At 38.2% G+C, this 23,750-nt stretch overlaps 1 protein-coding gene across 2 annotated transcripts in view; it reads left to right on the top strand.

Annotated features, from left to right (window-relative positions):
* The first annotated feature begins 15,284 nt into the window (after nt 1-15,284).
* The window catches only part of LOC146664582 (uncharacterized), a 41,201-nt gene continuing 32,735 nt past the window's right edge, over nt 15,285-23,750 (top strand). For both annotated transcript variants that reach the window (XM_085411754.1, XM_085411755.1), the window contains exon 1: nt 15,285-15,547. In XM_085411754.1, the coding sequence (XP_085267880.1) occupies nt 15,482-15,547 (66 nt within the window). In that variant the 5' untranslated portion in view covers nt 15,285-15,481. The remainder of the gene's footprint in view (nt 15,548-23,750) is intronic.

A 23,750-nucleotide genomic window follows, 5' to 3' on the forward strand; every position in this document is an offset into this window, starting at 1 on the left:
AGAGAGAGAGAGTGTGTGTTTATTAATCTTATTGTGGGGACATAAATCTGTTAATACAGTTATATCAGGGGGGCTCACCTCTAAAGGAAGGTTTCAACAAGGTAAACCATTAAGTTTTAGTGGTGAAGGATAAGCCTGGATATATTACATATATTTTAATTATAGTTGGCAAACCCCACTAAAAATGCCAAAACCTGAAGCAAATGCATGCTGCCAACAGACTCTAGGCTTTGATTATAGCTCAAAAAAGGTAAAAAATAACTGAATAAATGAATAAATAAATAAATAAAATACAGGCATTGTTGAGCCACATTGCTTCTTCAGTGTTACAATGAAAAGGGTCACTGGATCTGTCATTTAGCCACCTTACTTAAAAAAAAAAACCAGTTGATAATCTGCAGCTGAAAATACATCAAATTTATCTAACACCAGAAACATACCAACAAACACGAGCTGTTTCTTTGAGAAAATACATTTGCGACCAATTTGTCTCTGAAGATTTGCATCGTCTTTGCTACTGAAGGGTGATTGGGGTTTATTGCAACAGACAGGCTGGAGGACATCATGAAGCTCGAGGAGATAAATGCTTTGCTGAATCTGTTTATAATAACGACAATAAAGAAAAAAACTCTCCAGGAAACAATAAAAGAAGAAATCAACATCTTCTTAAGTGACAAAAGACGTGTGTCTCTGTGTGTGTAGTGGGGGAAGTCGGCTCATAACACATCACTGAGCAGCGAACACCCCCCACTGTCACCTCCTCTGCTTCCAAGCTGTACGCTCTGCCACCCACCATCTCTCACTCATCTCAGTCACCACCCCCCACCCCATCATCATCATCACCATCGCCCAGGTCTATTCTCCTTTTCCGGTCTATATCATTCTCTGTCTTCTTAAACCTCTTGTCATTTCCCATCCCTCCTTCTTCAATGTGATGTGCTCTCTCTCTCTCTCTCTCACACACACACACACACACACCCTCCTTCCTGTCTTGCCATATGGTAGCCTTTCCCTGTCATGAGCTCTCTGAACTCACCAGCAGCACAAACAGCCTCTATATGACCAACACAAATCACGGGGAAAACAAACATAGACTGCATACAATGTTTATATTATATTATTTAGAAAAAAGATAAAGATTGTCACACATGAAAGAGTAATTAACATGTTACACCAGAGCCCTCTGCTAAAATGTGCTTCTGTACACAAGACAAATTGTTGCAAAGAGAAAATTTAAAGGCACCAAAGCTTGTCTGATTTCCCTTTGGCCACTTGGAGGCAGCAGAAACAAGCTGTGAAAACAACATACAGGTTATCACCTTTGCTACCTTTCCTACCAGTATAATCTCAACATTCAGCTGAACAAATATGTCTGTACTGATGAATTCAAGTATTCACCCTGTTCCCCCTCTATTTAAGTTAAATTTCTTCTGATTGGCTGCTCGGCACAAATAGAAGGTTTGAACAGCAAGTAGAAGAGGTTGTTGTGCTCACAGCCAGAGTTGTGTATATTAGGGATACCTGTACTCATTTGTGTAACACAAACCCAGGAGTTAAAAAAAAAAAAAGTGATGAAAAACAAAGAAATAAAAACTCACGGTCTGAAAACATTTCTCTTATAGCTGGTGTCACAACGGGTTCACACCAGTCTCTCCAGTTTCCTCAATAAAATTCAAGTGACTTGCTAAACTAAACCTTGTGTCCTTAAACACTTTCTCTCTTTCTGCCCTTTCTTATTTATGACCCACTTCAGAGTCCTCTCCTTTCCATCAATATATCTCTCCCACACATCCTCACCTTTCTCCTACTGCAGTCAGCTAAATGAACTCCTCTGTCTTTCATCTTCCCATTCCCCTTTTCCTTTTTTCACCATTAAGCTATGATCTAATCTAATTAATGATACAAAGAAAGATTTATCCAGTGGCCTTGAACTGTCCGGTTCACTAGCTGCCACGCAGAAACATCAAACTCTGACATCACTTCCTCATTCTCTCTCACACAATTGATACCACACAGCAATTTTACTGAAATGTGATGTAATCTCACAGAGGTGTTAAAATGCTTACTTCCCGGAAAGCTTAATGAAGTGCAATGTAGAACTTATAAAGAACAGTAAGAAAATTATTAAAGTGGGGTTTTTTTCCATATTAAAACAGATTGTGGAGCAACATTCTTGTGGTAACAAATGGAGGCATCTAGTGGTCCTAGTGACTCACTGCTGGTGTCTTCATAAACATACCCAGTAGACTCTGTCTCATTAATACTTGCTGGAACATTTAGCCAAGTGGTATTTTGTGTGGGGAGTTTATTTTTATTTATTTTTTTAGCACACTAATTGGGTTTAAAGCCTTCCTGTCTGTTACCAAACAGATGCCAAACTCAGATTTGACTGTGACTCATCGTGTCGCATTCAGATGAATGCAGCAGTTTCCAGCCATAAAACACAGCCCAACACAAACCGGCAGGATAATCTTGCTGCACATTTGCATTAGAGAGAATCAGGGAGCTATAAAGTGCTCATCTGATGAACGCAGCCTGCAGCAGGCTCACTTCCTGTTTCATAAAAGAAGACACATTATTTGTTGTAATTTCACAGGATTAGGTAAATCAAATCTAAAGAAATTCTAGAGAAAATATTTGTTTATTGTCACTGGTATGATGGTGACACTATACAGCAAGTTAAATAAACTTGTGAAACACAGCTGAAATGTGCAGGGTCAAATGTGCTCTCTGACACTGCAATCCTGCGAGACCTTGCACCAAAAAAAGTGCAGTGTTCATGGACTAACTTGTCCATGAACACTGCACTTTATTTTGGTTTATAGCATCTGTTGCAAATCAGAGATGACTATTACCAGGCAGAGCAGGTTTAACGAATAAGGGCAGTATTAAACGTTTTAAGACCAAGTATTTTTAGTGTTTGATCAACTGCATGAAATAAATAATAATTTTTGTACTTTGCAGCTCGGACTCATGTTTCACATCGGTTTTACTGAAATTCTACTAAAATGCTGAAGTACTTCCTGAATGATATGATGCTTCCCATTCCTAGAAAAAAAAAAACAGAAAAAAATTAGATTAAGTATAATATGTGAAATTTGGCAATAATTTGCTATTTGTTTAAAGTCAGGTTTTTTTTGTAGATTTACAGTACTGAGAGATCTGCTTATAAATAACTGATCTTTCAGTGCCAGTAGTCCTCGACTTGGTTATACTTTAACTTTTGCCTTCAGATAGTAATTTATTCCTAATCGAGTGGTCACTCGTTTCTCGGTTCGCCCTTCAGATATTCCGTTAAAATATTACCATTTGATGTAAATGACATTATTCACAGGAATTTACCCAGAAGACTTATTTTTTAATGCTGTTTGTGCCAGTAAATAGTGAGAAAAACACCTCCTCCCAGTTCCTGAGCAGCTATGTAAAAAAAACTTTAACACATCTGTGTCGCCTGGACTGGCGATATGAAAATGACAGCGGCAGTATTACCAAAATGAAAGTGTTATTCCACTCATAATCATTTAGACTAGGGAAAAAAATAAACCATTGCTAGTTGTCTGCCAGTGCTTGCAGAGGACCTCAGTTTTTTCATTCGTTTATGTGATGCTATATGGGAAATGAGCCTCATGGGAGGTTTTTGTTTATCTGTTAAACACTGAATGTGGATTTGTGTGTACGTGCTCAGTCGGTTATTTACATTGGATGCAAAATGTGTTTTGTACACGGATTTGTTTTAACATGAGCATTTTTGAGAGAAAGAAGAGACATTAATCTTGAAAGGAATTATAGTAAAATCAAATGTCTTTGATGAGCTTTAAATGGGGTGTGCAAACATTATGTTTTTCCAGTGCGTCTCCACCCTCGCTGCAGGGCCCGGTCACAGCAACCTAGCCGCACCATCACTGCTAAACTTCAGATTGGATGTTAGATTAGAAATCTATGTTTATTCTAGGGTTCAAATCTCAAGGCGCCCAGACAGTAGAGATGGACAACCACTAGTTCATGACCACAACCTCAATTGTGTCCATTTACTCAACATAAACAAACAAACAAGTAATGCAGAGATAGTAGGGTATGGAGGAGAGTTCAATGCTTTGGATAAAACAGTGCACAGTCAAATATTAGAGCTATGGTGTGTACTTTATTAGTGCTTTGCATACAGCATCCAAATATACCATTAAAAAAATGCTCATGTCAAAAAAGTTGGGATGGGATCATGTTTACACTATGTGCCATTCCCATTTCCTTTACCAACTGTAATCAGCTGCTGGTCTTTCCACATTCTTTAAATGTTTTAATGACATTGTGCTTTAGCTGAGGAGCTATTTACAGTACCCAGTGATATTTTTGACCTACTGCCATTAAGTCTAATTAACTGCAATACTTTGACTGCACAGTCAAATAGCTGAGCTGCAATGACAACTTTTGATGTGTGTTTCTGCATATTAAAATATTTTTCTGAAAATTGTACATTGTCTGTGTTCAAATGTTTGACATGTTTTCAGTTTGTCCCTGCATTGTGTTTTTGTTTACTTTTTATACAGTATGAATTAGAGGAAGTTATTTGAACTGGTTAGTTCAAACCAAAAATGTGATGGAAAATGAGAAGGTGGACTGTATCGGGGGAAGTGCAAACAAAAGACTCGCTACCCGTCATGTCGTCCATTGCTTTTTCTTCTTCTTCTTCTTTTTTTAAAGCATTACAAATATGTTTATGTCAGCTTGAGAAAGTTTGTATTTCTATATCTGTTGGCAGAAGCAACAGGCAGATATTTCAAAGAAAAGGTTTAACTGCACCTCACCTTTCAACAACAAAGCAATACAAAAGTACAACAGAGCCTTTATAAAATTTAACACAGTTTAAAACTTAAGTTTTATAAAACTTAGTTTTGGTTGCGTATTTTTCAGAACCATTTAACCATTTATTTTCTTCTTTAGAGTAACTGGAGCGTTTTCCAGCTCTCATAGGGTGTCACAGAAAGAGACATGGAAAGGTCACCTGTATGTTGAAGAGCCAACACAAACTGCACATACACAGGTTCCAGTTGTTTAAATCCATGACCTTCCTGCTGTCAGGCAGCAGTGCTGCACACACACAGCTAGTGTTAAGATCTGAGAACTAATCTTAGTGAGCATATTTAGACTTATGTATGGCTTCATAACTGGAATTAAACTATAATATAGAGAAGTGTTATGTTTCTGTATACAGTCCTAAAAATATCACAAGAACAGAAGATAGGGACATTTAATAAGTTAGAAATCAGCTGGCTGTTACTGAACACAAGGACAAACCTTCACCTGATATGAAGGAACTAGCAGTTTATTTAACTTTGTGAATATTGTCAAGCAACCTTTTTAGTAGAATTTTATCTCAAAGATTTAAGAAAAGTATTTGTCAATTGCTTTTAGTTAACTATTTCAGCCTATAGCAAACTATTTCTGTTCCTTTTAATAGCAATAGCTGGAAATTTAAAATTTGTCTGTCACTTATTAAACATCTCTGCTGTCTAGTTTTACCATATTCTCTGACATCAAGGTTAATGTCACATTTAAATTCAGGTATTTATATATTTATCCATTTTCATTAACTGTAAGAGTGGGGACACTAGGGTTTATCCTGGATGTAGTGTTTAATTCAATTCGATTGACCTTTTGTTCTGTAGTGCCAAATCACTATAAAGGCCCTACAGTATTGGAGAGAAAGCCATCAGAGCAGCCACTAGGCAGTGGTGGAAAGGAAAAATGCCTTTTTTAACCAGGAAGAACAACCTTTGTCACATTTTCCCTTAATTCTTTATCAATTGCAAGGGCCGCTGTTTGGGAATCTTGGAACTGAAGATGTGATTAATTCAAACTGATGCTGACTTTATAATTCTTGTGTGTTGTTAAACAGGTCTGACCACATCAAGTATGGTCACCTAAATATAGGAAGTAAATAACCAAATTAAGTTATTTTAACCATGAAAGCATTCTGCACGCAGCACAATGTGGATCTTTTCAATCACACCATGCAACCTTCTCTTTTAACTACCTAAAGCAGTTAAAAGACACATTTGTTCACACTATAAATATTTTTCTTTGCAACCAGAGGACAGAGTGGGTTAGGAAAAGGCTCAAAGAGAAGCTCTTTTGCAAAGATGAAGCAATGTTATTGTTTGCCTTCACATTCAGCAAAAAAAAACACAATCATTTTACAAGTGTGTGTGTGTGTGTGTGTGCGTGCGTGCGTGCGTGCGTGTGTGTGCATAGCACAATTATAATCTTTCACAAAAGATGTGCTCATTGTTTGTTTTCCCTTCTTCTAACATGAGTATTTGCACAGAGTAGCTGTACTGTAACCCTCACAGTATATTTGCTTAATTGATTTTGTTCCTGGCCATCAATGCCAGCGATAAGCTATATAACACGGCAATGTTGTTACTGGAACAGCAAAGGGTAAGAGGAGTAAAACACATCTGGAAAAGGAGAATTCATCGGTCATTTCCTTGGGTGTTTCCTATGGAACCAAAGAGAAACATTATCTCAGTTGGTAGAAGATTGTGTGAGCAAACTTCAAACACTTGATCTTTTTTTTCTTCTTCTGGCATTTTCAAAGATCATCCATATCAAAGAGATGTTTTATCACTCAGAGGGCTAAGGAAGAGGTGCGGCTCACTCAGGGGCTCACTCCAAGTTCAAAACTGTGAATAAAGTCAAAAGATTGTTCTTACAACTTCTTAGAACTGACGTCACTTCTACAGTAAATACAGTTTCTTCTCTTTATTTCTGGTGAAGATCTTCAGTATAAGTTTTGGGCTAAGAGACAAGTATGTAACAACTCCGGCCTCTAGGAAATCCATCCATTGTCTTCATTATTTGGACTGGAAATCAAAGTGCTTTGCTTTCTTTCCTGCTGTCTATAACTTTTTCAGCTAAATTAAACATTCAAAGGATATATTTGTTTAAGTTTTAAAATTAAACCAAGGAGCATTTTTCTGCTTTTGCAGTTCCTTGAAGCTCTTTCCAATAACTTTGACTGTGTCACGGCGATAGAGATGAGCCGTGTGGAAGTAATAAAGGAAAATCCAAACGCAGGCACTTGTAAAGGTGTGAAGGTGGTTTATTAAACACAAAATAAAAATAGACAAACGGCAAACGGAGAATGAACTAAACGATACTGGGAACAACTAACTACAGAACAGGAACCTGAACATGAAGGAAGATAGACGATGGTATATGATGGTGACAGCAGTGCAAACACATGACTGGAACATGGTAGACAGACAGACCAGCAGCTACTACAGCAGAAGACACAACTTAAATACACTCAGAGAAACACAGGGAGATTACACACAGGTGGGGGACACAGCTGGGAGTAATTAACGAGACGAGACAAGGGAGGTAACCTGAACACACCCACATGAGACGCAGACCTTCACAATAAAACAGGAACAAGACATCACTACACAAAGACGCAGACCAGACACAGAACTAAACCCACACAAAACATGAGAACACAAACCCTGTGAACAAAACCCTAAACCAGAACCACAGTAATATAATCTTTTGTAAATAATCAAAACACCAGAGAACCCCAAAACACTCCATAATGCAAAAATAAACCCAAAACATAATAAACTTAAAATGCTGGGTCGAACCGACCCAGAACCATGACAGACTGTCAGTGGACCATTATTACAGTAAAGAAGCAAACATTACAAAAAGCCAACAGCTAATGAATCTGCTCAGATAAATTCTAAATGCATTTACGTACTCTGCACCATCACAGTAGCAATGAAGTTTCAGTAAGTTATCTGAAAAAACAGCAGGTGACTTTCCTTGTAATGATGTATAATTTAATCAATCAATACTTTATTTATATAGCACATTTAAAAGACCAGAGATACTCCAAAGTGCTTCTCAATAATAAAATATGAAATAAAATTAATTAGACATGGATACAGATACATGCATTCCCAGTTAAAACAAAGCACTAATTAACCCGTGAGTACTATGCTAAAAGAAATATTTCACACCTAGTGTAAAAGTTAGATAAAATCAGCACAGAAATATCAACTGGAAGAACCCAGTAACACAATAATTTAAAATTACACACAAATGCAATTAAAGTACAAAGTGCACATCTGATAAATCCTAACTAATCTGAAATGCAAGATCAAATAAATAAGTTTTCAATCGTGTTTTAAAAGGAAGACTGTTCCAGAGGTTCGGTGCAGCAATGGCAAAGGCACGATCACCTCTGGTTTTCAGCCGGGACCTAGGTTGCACCAGGAGCATTTGACTCAATGATCGAAGTGCTCTCCTAGGAGTATACCAGCTGACAAGTTCAGTTAAATAGCACGGTGCAATATTATTTACGATTTTGAATGTAAGCAGTAAAATCTTAAAATCAATCCGATATTTGATGGGCAGCCAGTGCAGGTCAGCAAGGATCAGGGTAATAAAATCAAACCTTCTAGTACCAGTTAAAAGGCGTGCCGCTGCATTTTGAACAAGTTGTAGTTCATGGAGAAGGGCAGATTGGAGGCCCAGGTAAAGGGAGTTCCAGTAATCTAATCTTGAGGTAACAAATGCATGTATAAGTTTTTCCAGATCCATTCGCGGTATGTAATGCTTAGCCTTCAGAGATTTGTCATAGCTGGTAAAAGCTAGACCGTACCACAGAGGACACTTGCTTATCAAGTTTAAAGGAGCTGTCCAAAAGAACACCCAAGTTGAGAGTTGAGGCTCAGGTGTGAAATTTATGGTTTTCAGGGTTTTTATCTGTGACACCTTAAAGGCCGGCCTGTGAAAACACAAAATAATTAAACAATCTTGAAACACCCCCCAGGCAATGAATCATGTGATTTGATCCAATTAGGCTGTCAGCAGTACTTCAGCTCTCCCATCCCTTTGCCACACCTTTTGCCAGCCAGCAAGGAGAAGCCAAACCCCAGGTAACTCAAACAAAGAAAGATGTATTAATATAACATAAAACAGAACTTTGACCTTGTAGTGTTAATGTGTGTGCACTCCATATAAACACTGGAAGGTGTGATAGAAAAAAAATAAATTTAATAAAGAAACAATACATTGGACAGTAAGTAGAATATATTTAAAGTAGTGACTGCAAAGTAAACGAGAGTGAAGCAACTAGCGGAGAGGTGTGGAGCTTACCATGTGTGGATTGCACCATACTGAACTCTAAAGAGAGGATTATATGTTTAGGTTAGGTGCAGTTGTCTAAGTGGAGCTTAGAAAGAAAAGCATCTGGACTTCTTTAAGTTGCTTGAAGATGTTTCACCTCTCATCCGAGAAACTTCTCGAAGTCCAGAGACTTTTCTTTCCAAACTCCTTAGACTACGATGACCTGGATGACTGAGAACCTTCACAGAAGTTAGGTGCAGTTGTTAAAAGGCATTGTTGTGCTAAGAAACTTTGCATCCTGGCATTCACGCGGCTGGCTTTACTTGCTACTGACGAAGCACAGCAATTGAAAAACCTCAAGCAAAGACGAGTGTGATGCTCTTCTCCATTTTACCCAATGCATTTGTAATTTTTCAAGTAAAATTAACAATTTTTTTTTTACATGTTGACAGCTTTATTTTTTACCAAGTACATGTTAACACTTGTTTGCAGAAACAAGATAAGAAGACCAAAAAAAGAAAAAGAAAAAAAGTTGTCTCAAGTGGAACTTTGCCAAAGGAGGCCTCACATAAAAGATGGGACCGGCTGCCTTAATTAGGCTCGGCTTGCTAGTTCTTCGGCTGCTTTAATTCATCATGCCATAGATTCAGCGAAGTCCTGGATATATCCCTGAGAGATTTTGGTCCATTATGACATGATAGTATCACACATTTGCAGCAGATTTGTTGGCTACATACCCGTGATGCAAATATCCTGTTCCACCACAACCCAAAGGTGCTCTTGGAGATAAAGATCTGGTGACTGTGGAGGCCATTTGAGTACAGTGAACTCATTGTCATGTTCATGTTCATATCAGACACCATAGCGCAGTTTCAGAGGTCCTGTGTCTATCTTTAGGTCAAAGTTGTTTTTACAGATTGAGAATGCAACATTGAGTAGGTGGTAAGTGCATGTAAAATCTACTTTGGACCTATCCTATCACCCTGGCAACTTGGAACATGAAGCTTTCTAAATAGTAATTGTCTCACATGAGACTCTCCTGGCTGAGAGTTATAAGCCTCGTGCAACACCACTCTTCCAGCATTCTTGTGCAGATTTTGTTGCTTGTTTTCAAAGTGGAAACACTTCTTTGAGTAATTCTACCCACTTCTCATTTTCAGAGCATCAAATTCTGCCATATTTTAAGAAGCTGCCGCCCTCTCCAAATAACACAGAAGGTGTTTTTTACCATCTGAGCCTGATGCGCTTAAGTTATAATAAGACAGGTTTGTGACAACTGTATATATGACATTTGCATGCACTGATCATGGGCATGAATGTGCATGTGTTTGAATTCATGGTGGATTTTCTCTAATCTACACAGGGTCAAAAGTGTACATACGAGCTTAAATGCATATTCTCTGTGACTGTTTTGCTGCACATGGTGTTGGTACGTTGCACAATTTTTGGTGTCTAAATCTATCAATGAGCTAAAAGGGTGTCAAATTTCTGTCAGTCCATCAACCCAATAATGATTTGTTACAATATCTTTTAAATAATTTTTTACAATACTATAATTTAATTGTTTTAAACTGTTACTTGCTTAAAGAAATCTTGTCTTTATGGGATAATACACTAATCTTTTTGTATAAAAAATGTCAGTGTTTTAATGAACAGTTAATTTCTGTTAGTATTTAGTAAAAATCAGATGCCTGAATACTCTGTGTTGCATGAATCGATGATGATGACCAGAAAGATGAAGAGTCGAGAGGCCTTTTAGGGATAATAGAATGCCATCGCTAAGAGTTGCGTGTTCTTACAAAGGTGCTTCATTAAAAAACTACAGGATGATTTGCAAATGTTCTGCAACTCTCTGTGTGGAAAATAGAGATCACTTTATGTTGAATGGGCGCATGCTGGTTATGCAATGATCGGCAGAGTTAAGGCACTACTAACGGTAGTATAGTCTACACCAGAGTTACGCTGCATGTTTGACGACTGCACTTTGACTTCAGGTCACTCAGACTGAGATATTTAAGTCTAATGCATGTTTCTTTTTTATGAATGCATGCAGATAAGATTCCTTCTGTCCCTGTGGTCAAATGTTATCACCAACATCTCTCAAAAGAAAACATCTGAGTCTTGATCTCCTGACAGAGCACAAAAAAGGAAAAGAGCAGCAGGCTAGAAAGAAAAACAACATATTAGTTAAATTTATAATGGCTACAGGAAGAACATATGGAAGGTGCGGCTTTAAAAAAATACAAATTGCAACAATCCGAGAGCATTATGTAACACTGAGAATAATACGTCACAGTGACCAGTTCACATCTTCTCTATCTCCATTAGACATCATTAGTTGGGCTCTTTTAACAGCCAGTATAAAACTGTCTGTCAAAAAGCGGCTTTGGCATCCAGTGTACTAAGAGGTCAAAAAAATCACCCACTTAACAGAGCACGTCTTTAAAAGCACCAGTATTAAAGAGGCGTTAATTATACACGTACACATGAGAGCGATTCATGGCTAGCCAGCTATTCTGGAGTAATGAAAATGAGGATTTCCTAATTTTGGCAACTTTAAAATAACATAAAACTGAGAATGTGTTTTTTGAGTAATGAGTTCTAACGCTGTAGTAGAAAGGAGATTTACGTGTTGCTCACATATGACATAAGCTTCAGTCTATGACCACGGTTAACTGAAAAAGACAAATTTCCTGCTTGTGTCTTCTTCTGTGTTCTAATCATCAGGATGCAATAAGGTTTGCGCTGAACAACGCATAATTCACATTTCAACTGTGAAGTGACCTCCCAGCTATGCCACTTTAACTCAGAATGTTCACTTCACATGCGCCGTGAAGGCCTAAAAGGTATTATAAAGCTGGCCCGAGGAAAATGGTGAAACAGGGGTGTTATGAAAGCCACCTTTCAACGACACAGCTGAGACTTGGTCTCAAACTGTTTTTATTTTTTTTGACAGTGAGATCACTTTACTCAACTAACTTCTAGTGTCGCTAGATCTCAATTTAACACAGCACCTTAGAGATGCAGCAGCATGTTAGTATATTTCAAACACTTTGATATAGCTATGGCATGAAGAATTAAAGCAGCTAACCCAGCACTAACAAGGTGCACAAAATAAAGTAGTCAGTCAACTTTGAGCAGACAATTTACATGAAGCCTCATCGGCAAAGTGCCACTTTAGAAAGCTTTTTCCTTTTTTGTGTGTTTATAGAGCAGGCTTCTTATCTTATATCCACAAACGAGTGTTAATCTGTACTAGTTAAAAATAAATCTATTAACATGTAAAATATTTTTGTTTTACTCACTTAGCTATAAACGCATTTGTTTAAGTGAACAAGGACTTCATGCAGGTCTTTGCTTAAGGTCTCTAAATTATCATGCTTGGTCAATAGCCAGGTGGGGATATAGAGACCACGTGATTTACATGAATTGTTATGTCAGGACCCAACATTTCCTGGCATAATGATGCATTTAAACAACCTAAACACGCAACATGCAGAGGGTTCCTAGTTTAAACCTCCTCGTTGGCTGGAACCTTTCCTTGCATGTCCTCTCAGTGCCAAATAAAACTATGACACACTGTACAACATTGTCATACATCAGGCCAGTCTGTGTCACTCAGAAGAGCTTTTTAGAGACGGGAAAACAAACAGGAAGTTGCTGCAACATTTCTGTCGCCCATCAGTATTCATTTATTTTAAATTATGTTGTTAAGTTGTAGCAAAAATCTACCATTATTATTTTCAACCAGTAAAACCCGACCAGCCTCTGGTGTTCACAAAACTAAACTTCTGTCTTCTTCTGTGTTCCAAGTTTGTTTCTAGGAAGTGCAACTTAGCAGTATTTCTATAGAACATGAGAACATCCTACAACGTTACACAGTAAGTGCTGACAAGTAACACAATTTTTTTTTTAACATGTAAAAGTGTGAAGGTGATAAACAACACATTCCAAAAAGTTCAAAACGCACTTGTGAGAATGTCTCAAAAGATGAGCAGAACAAGCACAAGACAGCAGCATAAAATTCAACACGGGATGAACACGCAGGATGCGTAAACATGTCTGCACTCAACATAAAGGATGTATATTCATATATGCACAAGGCACATTAAGAAAGTATATTTAGGGCAGTGAAGTTACATGCCTGAAATTTTATTTTGGTGTGCAGTAACTGGTGTATGTTCTGAATTACAATAAAGTAGCTTTTCTATTCTATTTTTTAATATGGGTTTCTGTGCATATTCATAACTTACACACAATACTTACACTAGAAAAGGGTTTCATTTTCAAGAATTAAGTATTAAATGTTTATTTATTTTGGAATTATTCATCCTAAGTAGTGTGACGAGGAGGCTTGTTTTTTTGCTTTTGTTTTACAGCCACACACACACACACACACACACACACACACACACACACACACACACACACACACACACACACACACACACACACACACTCTGTTATAAACTGTTTCCTGTCCATCCAGCACTAACAAGAAAAACAAAGCTGATAAAATAGGCTATAAATAAGCTTTACATGAAGACTGGCCCTTATCATTCATACCATGTAGTTTATTTCTTTTATCATTCATTTGAATTGAGTTTACATGGAGAAATATAACAGCAGCCAGAGCTTCCATTTAGTCCTTCAGCAGACGATAAAAAAGTTTTTGTCGTGATCCTGCATTTTGTCTGCAGTGTTTTATTTTCAGACTCTCTGTTTCTGTTTGACTTTGTTTTAGTTTTCATTTTGAATATTACCTTTGCTCTGGTTCCAGTGTTTGTAGCAGTGACTCTACATTGAGCAGAGTAGTGGTGGTAGTGAAGGCTAATGAGATAGGGTGAACCATCCAAAACAGTGAACAGGGCAGAAGAGAGATGAAGACCGCAGTGCAGGGAGGGTGCAGCGGGTGGGGATGAGTGTCAAGGGTGTTTTGTGACAGCAAGATAGCAGCAAGAGTGAAAGGGGAGATTTACAAGATGGTAATGAGACCTGATGTGGTTTATGGTTTGGAGATGGTGCTGACAAAAAGACATGAGGCCGAGCTGGAAGTGAAAGTGTTGAAGATACTCAGGTTTTCATCGGGAGTGAACAAATTATCAGAGGGTCAGCTCAGGCTGAATGATTTGGAGACAAAGTTGATCTTGATGCTCACAGTTTCACAGCTGAAATAAAGATGTTTATGGCATGTCACAACAATTATCTTCATTGCTTTCCTAGTCTGAAAACCATCCCTGACTGAAACACCAACAAAATGCATTAAGTCACTAAGTCAAAGATTATTTAAGCACCCTATGTCTACTTTACTGTGAGTAATAATAGTGTTAGTGGCAACATACTTACTGCACATGTGGGAATACTGTAAGTTGGAATCGCCAACCAATTGACATTTTCCAGCTTTCTTCCGGAGCTCTTCAATTTTGTGTCATTACAACTGTGTGTCTCAGTATGTGGGTGGGACCCACTAGTTAGATACTTTAGACTTTATCTGTATAGACTATAAATAACTGAACTGTTGACCATGTCTTTTTCAGTATTAGTAATGGAAATTTCTCACATCTCTATGTTCCTTAACAGCTATCCGCAGGCTAAATGCACATCCTTAGACTGCATTAGTGGTGTTAGCTAATGAGTTAGGACTCAACGCTCATTCAAATAAAGTCACTTTTGTGGCCAAAGATGACTAAAACAACAAGACAAGGTCAAGCCATGAGTGAATATATTAAATTATAAACGGGTTTTGAAATTGCAGGTTTATTTGTTTTTTTAGTTCTTTAAACTAAGCTGTTCTTTTGTCTCGAGTCTTCAGGCATGAAATATCCCTCTCACTGTAGTCCCCCTTATCTTTGGCCTAATACTCTGTTTTGTTGTGAAATGACTGAACTGCTTTAGAGAGGAGAAACCAGGCCAGTGATATTAGGGATGTTTCCCAGTAACATTGGCTTTGGAAAATGGGATTTCCGTCGTGTTAGAAACGGGACACTGCATTCCTTCGACCTGCTTGGCAAAGTTATGGGAAGAATGTTGGATTTCTTAGAGGAAAGAGGGAAGGCAGACTTTTAGTTGATGAGGAAGTAGTTCGAGCTGAAGTGAGGAAAAACTGAAGAGAGGCGGACTACTCTGAATGACGCGCCTCTCGCCGCTGCTCCTCCCCGTGAATTCAGAGGAAAAAGTTTCATTCTCTCACTTTAAACTCTCCTGATGTAGCAACGGTTTGACTCAGGTGTTAGAAGAAAGTCCAGTCGTTGTTTGTTTTCTGTTGTTTTTTTTGCAAGCGAAAGGGAAGTTTGGACATGAAAGTGTGCAGCGGGTAGAAAAAGCACTAGAATCCGTTCTCCCAGTGTGCGGCATCATGAAGCTCTCAATGCGCTTCAGCGTCCCTCTGTGGACTCTTCTGGTCTTCAGCGCCTTCCTCAAGGTAAGAAAAACTTAATCCTTTTTACAATATGAGCGAAATTAAACACGACACTACTGCACTTTTCCAACTATTGCACTGCGCTCTGTTTCGGTGATGCGCACGGTTTTCATGAGTTCGTGGTTCCTGCACCTGTTGCGCAGGTACGTCCCCTAAGTCAGCAATCGGTGGAGTGTACCTCACGCTTAAAGGGAAAGTTTATGGAAAACATTTCTGCTGTTATAACACATTAATTTTGTGCTGATACCAACAAAGATGTAATAGTACAATAAAACTTGGTCCTTTGAAAGTTTCAACTGCATAAAAAATTATAACGATGGGTAATTAATATGTCGGACTTGAGCTAGAGAGTTTTAACAGTGACGCAATATTAAAATGCATTGCCAAAGTAGACTAAATGACTCACTCTCTTTGTTGGTAAACTGTTTGTTCAAGTGACCTGACCTGTAGTCTGAAATCCCCTGAAATACATTCCTCTGAAAAGAGGCTGAACTAACGGATAGACTGTGGCATCCAGCTACCACAGATCCACCTGTCCCGTGTCCCACTGATCAGTCTGCCCAGAGAGAGGGGGAGAAAAGATGAGAGAGTTTGAGAATGGCATGCGAGGATGTGTGTGGCCAACACAAAGGGGTCAGGAAAGGAATGTGGTGCAGCTCAGTGTCCCCTTCACTTCACAGACCCAGGGACTTGCCCAGTTACTTGTTCATCTCTAATAAGTGATAAGTGGCTTAACTACTTTTTTGTTTAGAATCAGAAGACAATTGAACAGCTGTGCTGCATATTCCAAGTTTAATATCAGTGCTTGATGAAAAGGCACGTTCTTTATGCAAATATTTATTCCATGGTGCCGTGATGCTGACTCTATTAATACACTTCAAAGGACCTGATCTGATACCTCTGCCACCCCGGCTCGCTTCTTTCCGTATGTGATCCTCACCGTTCTTCAGTGTAAAGTAACATGGAACCAATGATTAATGTGGAGCTGTGTCAGCACCGATCAAACGACAACAGAGCAAAGTTTTATACTGAGAAGGAGGATGATTTTAAATGCTTATCTGTGACATTGTTGCCGATGCACATTTAGATTGATAAACTGCGGAAATTGTTCCTTTGCACATTGTTTTTTTTTTTGTTTTGTTTTTGAAGGGTGGAGCTGTAAGCCCATTCTGTAAGTAACTAAGCAAGTAATAGAAAATAAAATAAACACACACACACACACACACACACACACACACACACACACACACACACACACACACACACACACACACACCCTTTCATTTACTGGACAGATCAGCAGAAGTGACATGATGGTTTTGTGCTTCTGAAAGAGGAGGTGGATAGAAAAGCATGGGTGATAGATTATGAGTTTCACACCAGAGATAGCAACTGTTTTCACTTTTCCCATCAGCAGTCAGCAGTATCTTTTATTTACTTATTTTTTAGATACTCAATATATTGGCAACACCTTAATAATAATAATGGATTGCATTTATACAGCGCTTTTCGAAGCCCTCAAAGCGCTTTACAATGCCACTATTCATTCACTCTCACATTCACACACTGGTGGAGGCAAGCTACAGTTGTAGCCACAGCTGCCCTGCACACTGCAAGCAGACTGAACGAAGCGAGGCTGCCATATTGTGGCATCGGCCCCACTGGCCATCACCAGTAGGCGGTAGGTGAAGTGTCTTGCCCAAGGACACCACGACCGAGACTGTCCGAGCCGGAGCTCGAACCGGCAACCTTCCGATTACAAGGCGAACGGCCAACTCTTGAGCCACGATGGCTTAACTTTAACATAGATGTTCTGATTAAAACCTCATCATCATCCTGTTTTTGTATTCAGTTATGAGAAATGACCACTGCTTAATATTTCCCCCTGTTAATAATTAAATGCAGCTTGTTGAAGTGTCCTGTTGAAATACACAAATGTTCTGTTAGCACATCACATGATATCTCTTATTTCCATTGGGGAAGTAAAGGTACAGAGACCTGTTAACTAAGTCAGCTTCTGTGCAGGTTGAGCAGTGATGAACACTGGCTGCACGCTACACATGCAAATAAAACCCTGACACGAGTACAGTTGTTTTCTGTAGACTAAAGAGAACGGCAGACTTTACATAAGGCTTTAACTATGGGCATCAGTTTAGAAATTTGTTGTCAGTTTCTTGAGGCCAGAAACTTGTTTAACTTAATATTTGTGAATACTACGCCTCAATTTGGAATTCTTTCCAAAGATAAGAGACACGAAAATCTTCTCATTTCGCTCAAAACATGTTTCGTTTGATTCCTCCGGGGCTAAACTAAGAGTGCTCCTCACTCCACAGAACAAAGAAATCTAAGAGAAAGTAATTTCTAGCTTAGGTGTGATGCTGGAAAATTCCCCAGTTGGTTTAATAAAAAAATTAATAATTATATATTTTTTATTATTAATTGAAAAATTCACAAGAGTTAGTCTTTTAAAAAAATCCTTGCATGACTTAAAATATCAACCCTCGTTTTTTCATTTTAATGAGATATACTTGTGGTTCTTATGGCAAGTCTATACAGTATACATGACCACAACACAGATATGTAAAAAAGACATAAAAGCTTCTTATCGAAATCTCTGTCTGACTCTCTTCATCTGCTGGCAACTTCCATTAGAACAGTTTTCTTACATTTTACTACAACATCCAAATATAGATATTACAATTTTAACCATTCTGTGTATTTTTTTTTTTAAACTTGACTGGAACATATGAAGCATAAGGGTCAGAGGACAAAATCGGCCTAGCAAGGACTCCAATCAGGCCCAGTGGATGACTTTGAAAAATGTGAAGGAGGGTTAAAAATGTGGATTTTTAGCTGTATTTTAACAACAAAAAAATTTCTTTAATTTCTTACATTTTAAACCCAAACACAGATGTCTTTCATTCACCCCAGCAATATAACACATGAGATGAAATTTTGAAATTGTAGGTATTTAATATCCTAAGATATCTCAAGGATTTAATGTGTAATTAACCATCAGATAGAAAGGGGAGTTTCACGTGTCCGGCGCGCTAGACATCAAAGTAAGCTGCATGAGGCCCTCGATATAAAAGGACTTTGACAGTATCTACTATTTAAGTATCTACTCTTATAAATGCTTTTATAATATCTTTTATCTGTACCAACATTTAGTCCTAACTTTAACTTTCATAGAAACTTTTTTGCTTGGAGGATTGCAAATATAGCCCCTGGTCTTTTGATGAAACAGCGGTATAAACTTGGGGCCGTGTTCACAAACATTTTAAGAATCCTCTGACAGATGAAGTGGGCCTTCATCTGTCAGAGGCCTCGGGGGATGTGACTTTTCTAAGCTATGACTGTTGGGCCTTGTTTATGGGCAAAGAAAGGTCTGAAAGTCACAAGGTGTGGTCAAACCCTATGCTGCGTATGACACCTTTAAAAAGGTGTGATTACATGAACAATAAAAGAAACAAACATACAAAAAGCTTACAGCCTACAGACATACCTGTTTGCACAATTGCAACACCCACTCACATGCTGACAGTTACTTTAATTATTTGCTAACCTTATTTATTATCTATTTATTGTTAAAAGGGAAAACAAGCTTTCATCACTTACATTTGTACCGTGTCTCTGTGTTTATGTTTACATATCGGGAATGTAAAGTATGTATGCACATACTTGAGTAGTGGCTCTTAAGATTATGTAACTGAGGCTAGTATGTTTACATACATTAGACAACTATAACCACACAATCAAATACTAGACTCCATCTCTCTCCATCCTCGTCTCCATCAGCAGTTACATGAACTACATGACATTTCCATTAAATGTGTGGTAATGATGATCATGTCTGGCAGCGCTGGGCAAAAGTTAATATTAGTTACTTAGATTACACAAACATTAATTTAAAAAGTTTAAAAAAATTTATTTTAAAAAGTCACAGTAAAAAAATGTAAATTCAGACACATAATCCCTCTAAAGAGAGAATGGAAAGGCAAAGTAGAAAAGGGGAAATATTGTGCTTCCCTGTAACTTTTTTTGCATACAGATATTTTCCATTAGTGGAACTTAATATGTCCACCGTAGCTATGTCTAGTGTCAGTTTTGGTTTAACTACTGATTGAACCATATGAGGTATCTGAACCCACTAATGCTGAAATATCTATGGGTAGCCTCGGTAAAAGCGGGCTGTATGTTTGTTAACAAACTTTATTGTAATGTCATTGTATGGGCCTACATTTTTTGGGGGGAGGGGCTTAAAATATATAATATGCAATCATTTGTTATTAATTTAATTTATAACTATAACAGAAATAATGGAAGTAAAAGAGATTCAAAATAGGTTTAGGTGGTGTGCTCCATATAGACTGCATCTGAGGTCATAGTCTGGCACACATCCATTAATGAACCAGGAAAAGTACAATACTTTGCATGTGTATATGGTTGTGTGCATCATTTCTTTGTCCTCCCCATGTCCTGCATCTGCGTCTCTCACTCTCTTTCTTGGCTTGCTTACCAGAGAATTGTGGCATTACTATTAGTTAGAAATGTCTTGGAACAAGGAAATGTGATGTTTTTTAACACTCTAAAAGAACTGGCTCGTCTGTGGTTGTGGACATTGCGTGAGGAGCGCTGTCTTTCCGGCAAGCTGCAAGCCTTATGCCTGAAATGTGGGTGACGTTTGATGACGCGCGGTATCTCAATGACGTCTGATAAGTTTCTTTCTCCTGATGCATCCTGCTGGCTTTATACAAATTAGAAAGCCTTCCAGTGTTTTGAGTCCCATTACTGGTCTAAAGTGCAAAAGTCACAAATCAAACCCTCCTTTGTAGAATGGTGCACCCTCCACCCACTCCCAGGCCCCTTCATCTGCATCAAGACTGTCCAGTTTCAAATTGACATCCCCAGACCTTCTGCATTCAGCCAGCACTGCGAGTCGAAGTGCAGCTTGTACAATTTGAATTACAAAGAGTCACAGTTCCCCGTCCATGTAAATGAGACACAGGCTCCTCTCCGAGCCTGAAAGGCCTTATTGTCAGCAGATAACTATCTTTTTATCATTGGCATTTGAGCAAGTTATAACTAAACAAGGCTGTCGGAGGACAAAAATATGATTATTTTGCTGTTGTTTAATTTTTGCATCATAATGTCTTTCCAGAAAAGTGATTAAAATCAAAATACTATACAGCTGCCTACGTCAGTCAGTTAAGGCTGTTCATCAGCATCATGGGTGGTAAAATGTATAGCATTTATAATCTCACATAACTAAATATTCTATTTCGGTAACAATTCTCTAAAGAGTTCAATAAGTCAGTCAGTTACTCAACTACTGTTGGTAAGATTGGTATAAAAACGTGCATAGACTGGTTTGCCCATTAAACAGGTTAAAAAGGCTTGTTAAGTGATAACTGCTGACCACAAAAGGAGACTTTTGCTAATAAAATAAACCGCAGAAAGTGTTGCTTTACACCCAATGTTTCACTTTCACACATTTCAAATATCAAACTGCTCACACACACTGGTGTGATGAGTGTAACGCACTGGCCCTCTGTGCCCAGCATTTTGTGGGTGTGGGTATGTATGCATTCATGCACTGTTGCATTACGAGGAAGCTCTTAACGGTAAGAGCATTGTGCTCAGATGGGTATCTGCAGCTGGCAGCTCCACACTTGGCAGAGGGCAGCACAGTGCTGGGGACCGTAAATGCTACGTAACTCATTTCCATATATTCTGATGTGGCTTCTGATAGGAGCTGCTAAACGGCGGTGTGGGAGGCTGGTACCTGGAGACAAACACCACTGATAGCAAAAGACAGCAGCTAATTTTAGACGCAGCATTCAGCATTATTTTATGATTCATCGTCCTATATTGTCTGAAAGGATCATAGTTATGTAGGAAAAGAATAGAATAAGCAGTGCATCAGATGTTGTTACTTGTTGAGCTATGTTGTGGGCCCAGTTCACACATGATATGATATCTCACTTTATATTATTAGGCAAGTAGTGTGGTTATCAGTTCCCCTGACATGAGCTATAGAGTGTTACATTTGTTCGTCATTTATATCAACGAAATTTGATGGATCATGATCTTTATTATAAACGTTTAACTTGTGGTTTTATATAGGTTTAAATGAAGTATCTCGCAGTCTTAAAGAAGAGCAGTGTTGATCACTAAAGGTATGTTGTGCTTTGGATGTTGGTGAACTTACAGCTTTGCTGAATTAACAGCAAACGTTCAGGGTTAGCAGGCAAAATTAGTCACTCGTATGTATGGTGATAATCTGAATTATTTTTATGGTGATTGCAAAATATGTATCCCAAGGATGAAAAAATAAAAGTTTAATATATGACTTAATTTTTTAACTTTTTAATCTTTATATTGTTTTAGTGTACACTGAGGGCCATGGCAGCATTGCAATGTCAAATTCCTGTGTATGACTGTACATATGGGCACTGACAATAAAGCTGACTTTGACTTTTGACAAAGCTATTAGTCGACACAAGTAAGTGATGTTTTGGCAACAGCAGCGCTTTAAGTAGACACGGTGAAGTTTTGATTTATTGGCTCTAGACCTTTGCATGACTAAACAGGCTGTAGGTATGAAGTAAAGCCAAATGCCTGACCTCCCTTAATATGGTCTAAATGTCTTATCAGGCATCTCTGGGTGGGCTCAGGAAGTTACATTAGAACAGAAACAATGAGCAGGTCACTCATATGCAGGCAATGACCTTTTAAATAGAGAACAGTCTGCCAACTTATTGCTAGAGAAAAATAGCAGCTTGAACAAAACTTGTCCACGTCATGCTGTACTTTAATGTTTGTATCACAAAAAAACTGCTAATATCACAATCCACTAACACACTATATACACACAGAGGTTTTAAATTACTCTGGATAATCAGACCTCTACTCAGGTTCAGGTTAAGAGGTGCTATAAAAGGAAATACCAGATCACACTCAAATCTATTAATCAATAACAATGGTAAATGGATGCACTTTGTCTCACCTTACCAGACACAACAAACCAAGGTATTGGGAGCTACAGGTCAAGTTCAGTCACATAAGAAGAAGATTCAAGTATTACCCACATATTATTTTACACTCTGGGATAAAGAAAAAATCTGATCTCACAGAATTATATGAAATGACCACAATATATTTATTATTGCCAATTGTGGTCAACAGGTCAAAGTAATTTATTGACTGGCTGTAATCATGCGATTGGACGTCTTTTATAGGACAGAATTCAGAAAGAGATCAGTTTAAGGTAGGTTTTAATTTGTGTCCAATTTTTAATATAATAGGGCAAGCATTGCTTGGCTTACTTGCTCTATAGTAAGTCTTAACTCACACATACTGTTAGGACTACATAATCAGAGCACGTGTTAAGTACCAAGAAGTTAGCATACCCCTGCCTGTGATAAATAATAATACAGTTAAGGACAGGAGATATCAAATAAAGAAAAAAGAATTTTAAAAGAAAGAATAAAGTGAAGGATCACTTTCTAAAAAACTGATAAAACACAAGAGTGGAAAAGGTCAAACAGAGAAGGAGCAAAATCAGAGGAAACTATCAATATTTAATTTGTTCCTTGTCAATCGAAACACCTAATACTAATCTTCAACACACACAGACCTGCACACATAATCGTTAGAGTCAGATAACGTGATTTTGCAGAATTTACAGCTGGAGAGGAATCTACTTTCTCCACTCAGCAGGTCAGCAAGGGCACAAGACCCATTTTTAATAGTTTGTGTAATTTGAGAAGTAGAAACAAAGTATTGTGCAGTATTATGTAAAGTAGTGAAGTATTATGAGCGTATAGTGTTAAAGGCTGATTCTTGAACAAACAGCTTTAGAGGTCATTTCTTATTATGCAGGAAGGAACTCGGACATTATCAGGAGGTACAAGGAATCATAAGGAATCAGAACGTGGTAGGGCGTGTTTAGGGGTGATGTAATGTTTACACAGTGGTCAGTACAGCCATTTCCTCCTCCTCCTGCAGAACGGCCCAGTCAAAGGGCCTAGATAGTGTACATGGTGAAAGGGTCATTGCCACATGGAGAACTACAAGAAGAAACTGAAGATTGTTTCAAACAGCAGTCTGTCGTCGCACTGGAGTTGTTTAAAAACGCCCATCAAATGTAATATGAGTAGGATAAAAGACTTAAACAGCAAATTTACTGTTTCTGCACAACAGT

This window comes from Rhamphochromis longiceps, linkage group LG7, assembly GCF_057381845.1.
Source record: "Rhamphochromis longiceps isolate RC_006_pf linkage group LG7, R_longiceps_female_GT1.1, whole genome shotgun sequence".
Lineage (NCBI taxonomy): Eukaryota > Metazoa > Chordata > Actinopteri > Cichliformes > Cichlidae > Rhamphochromis > Rhamphochromis longiceps.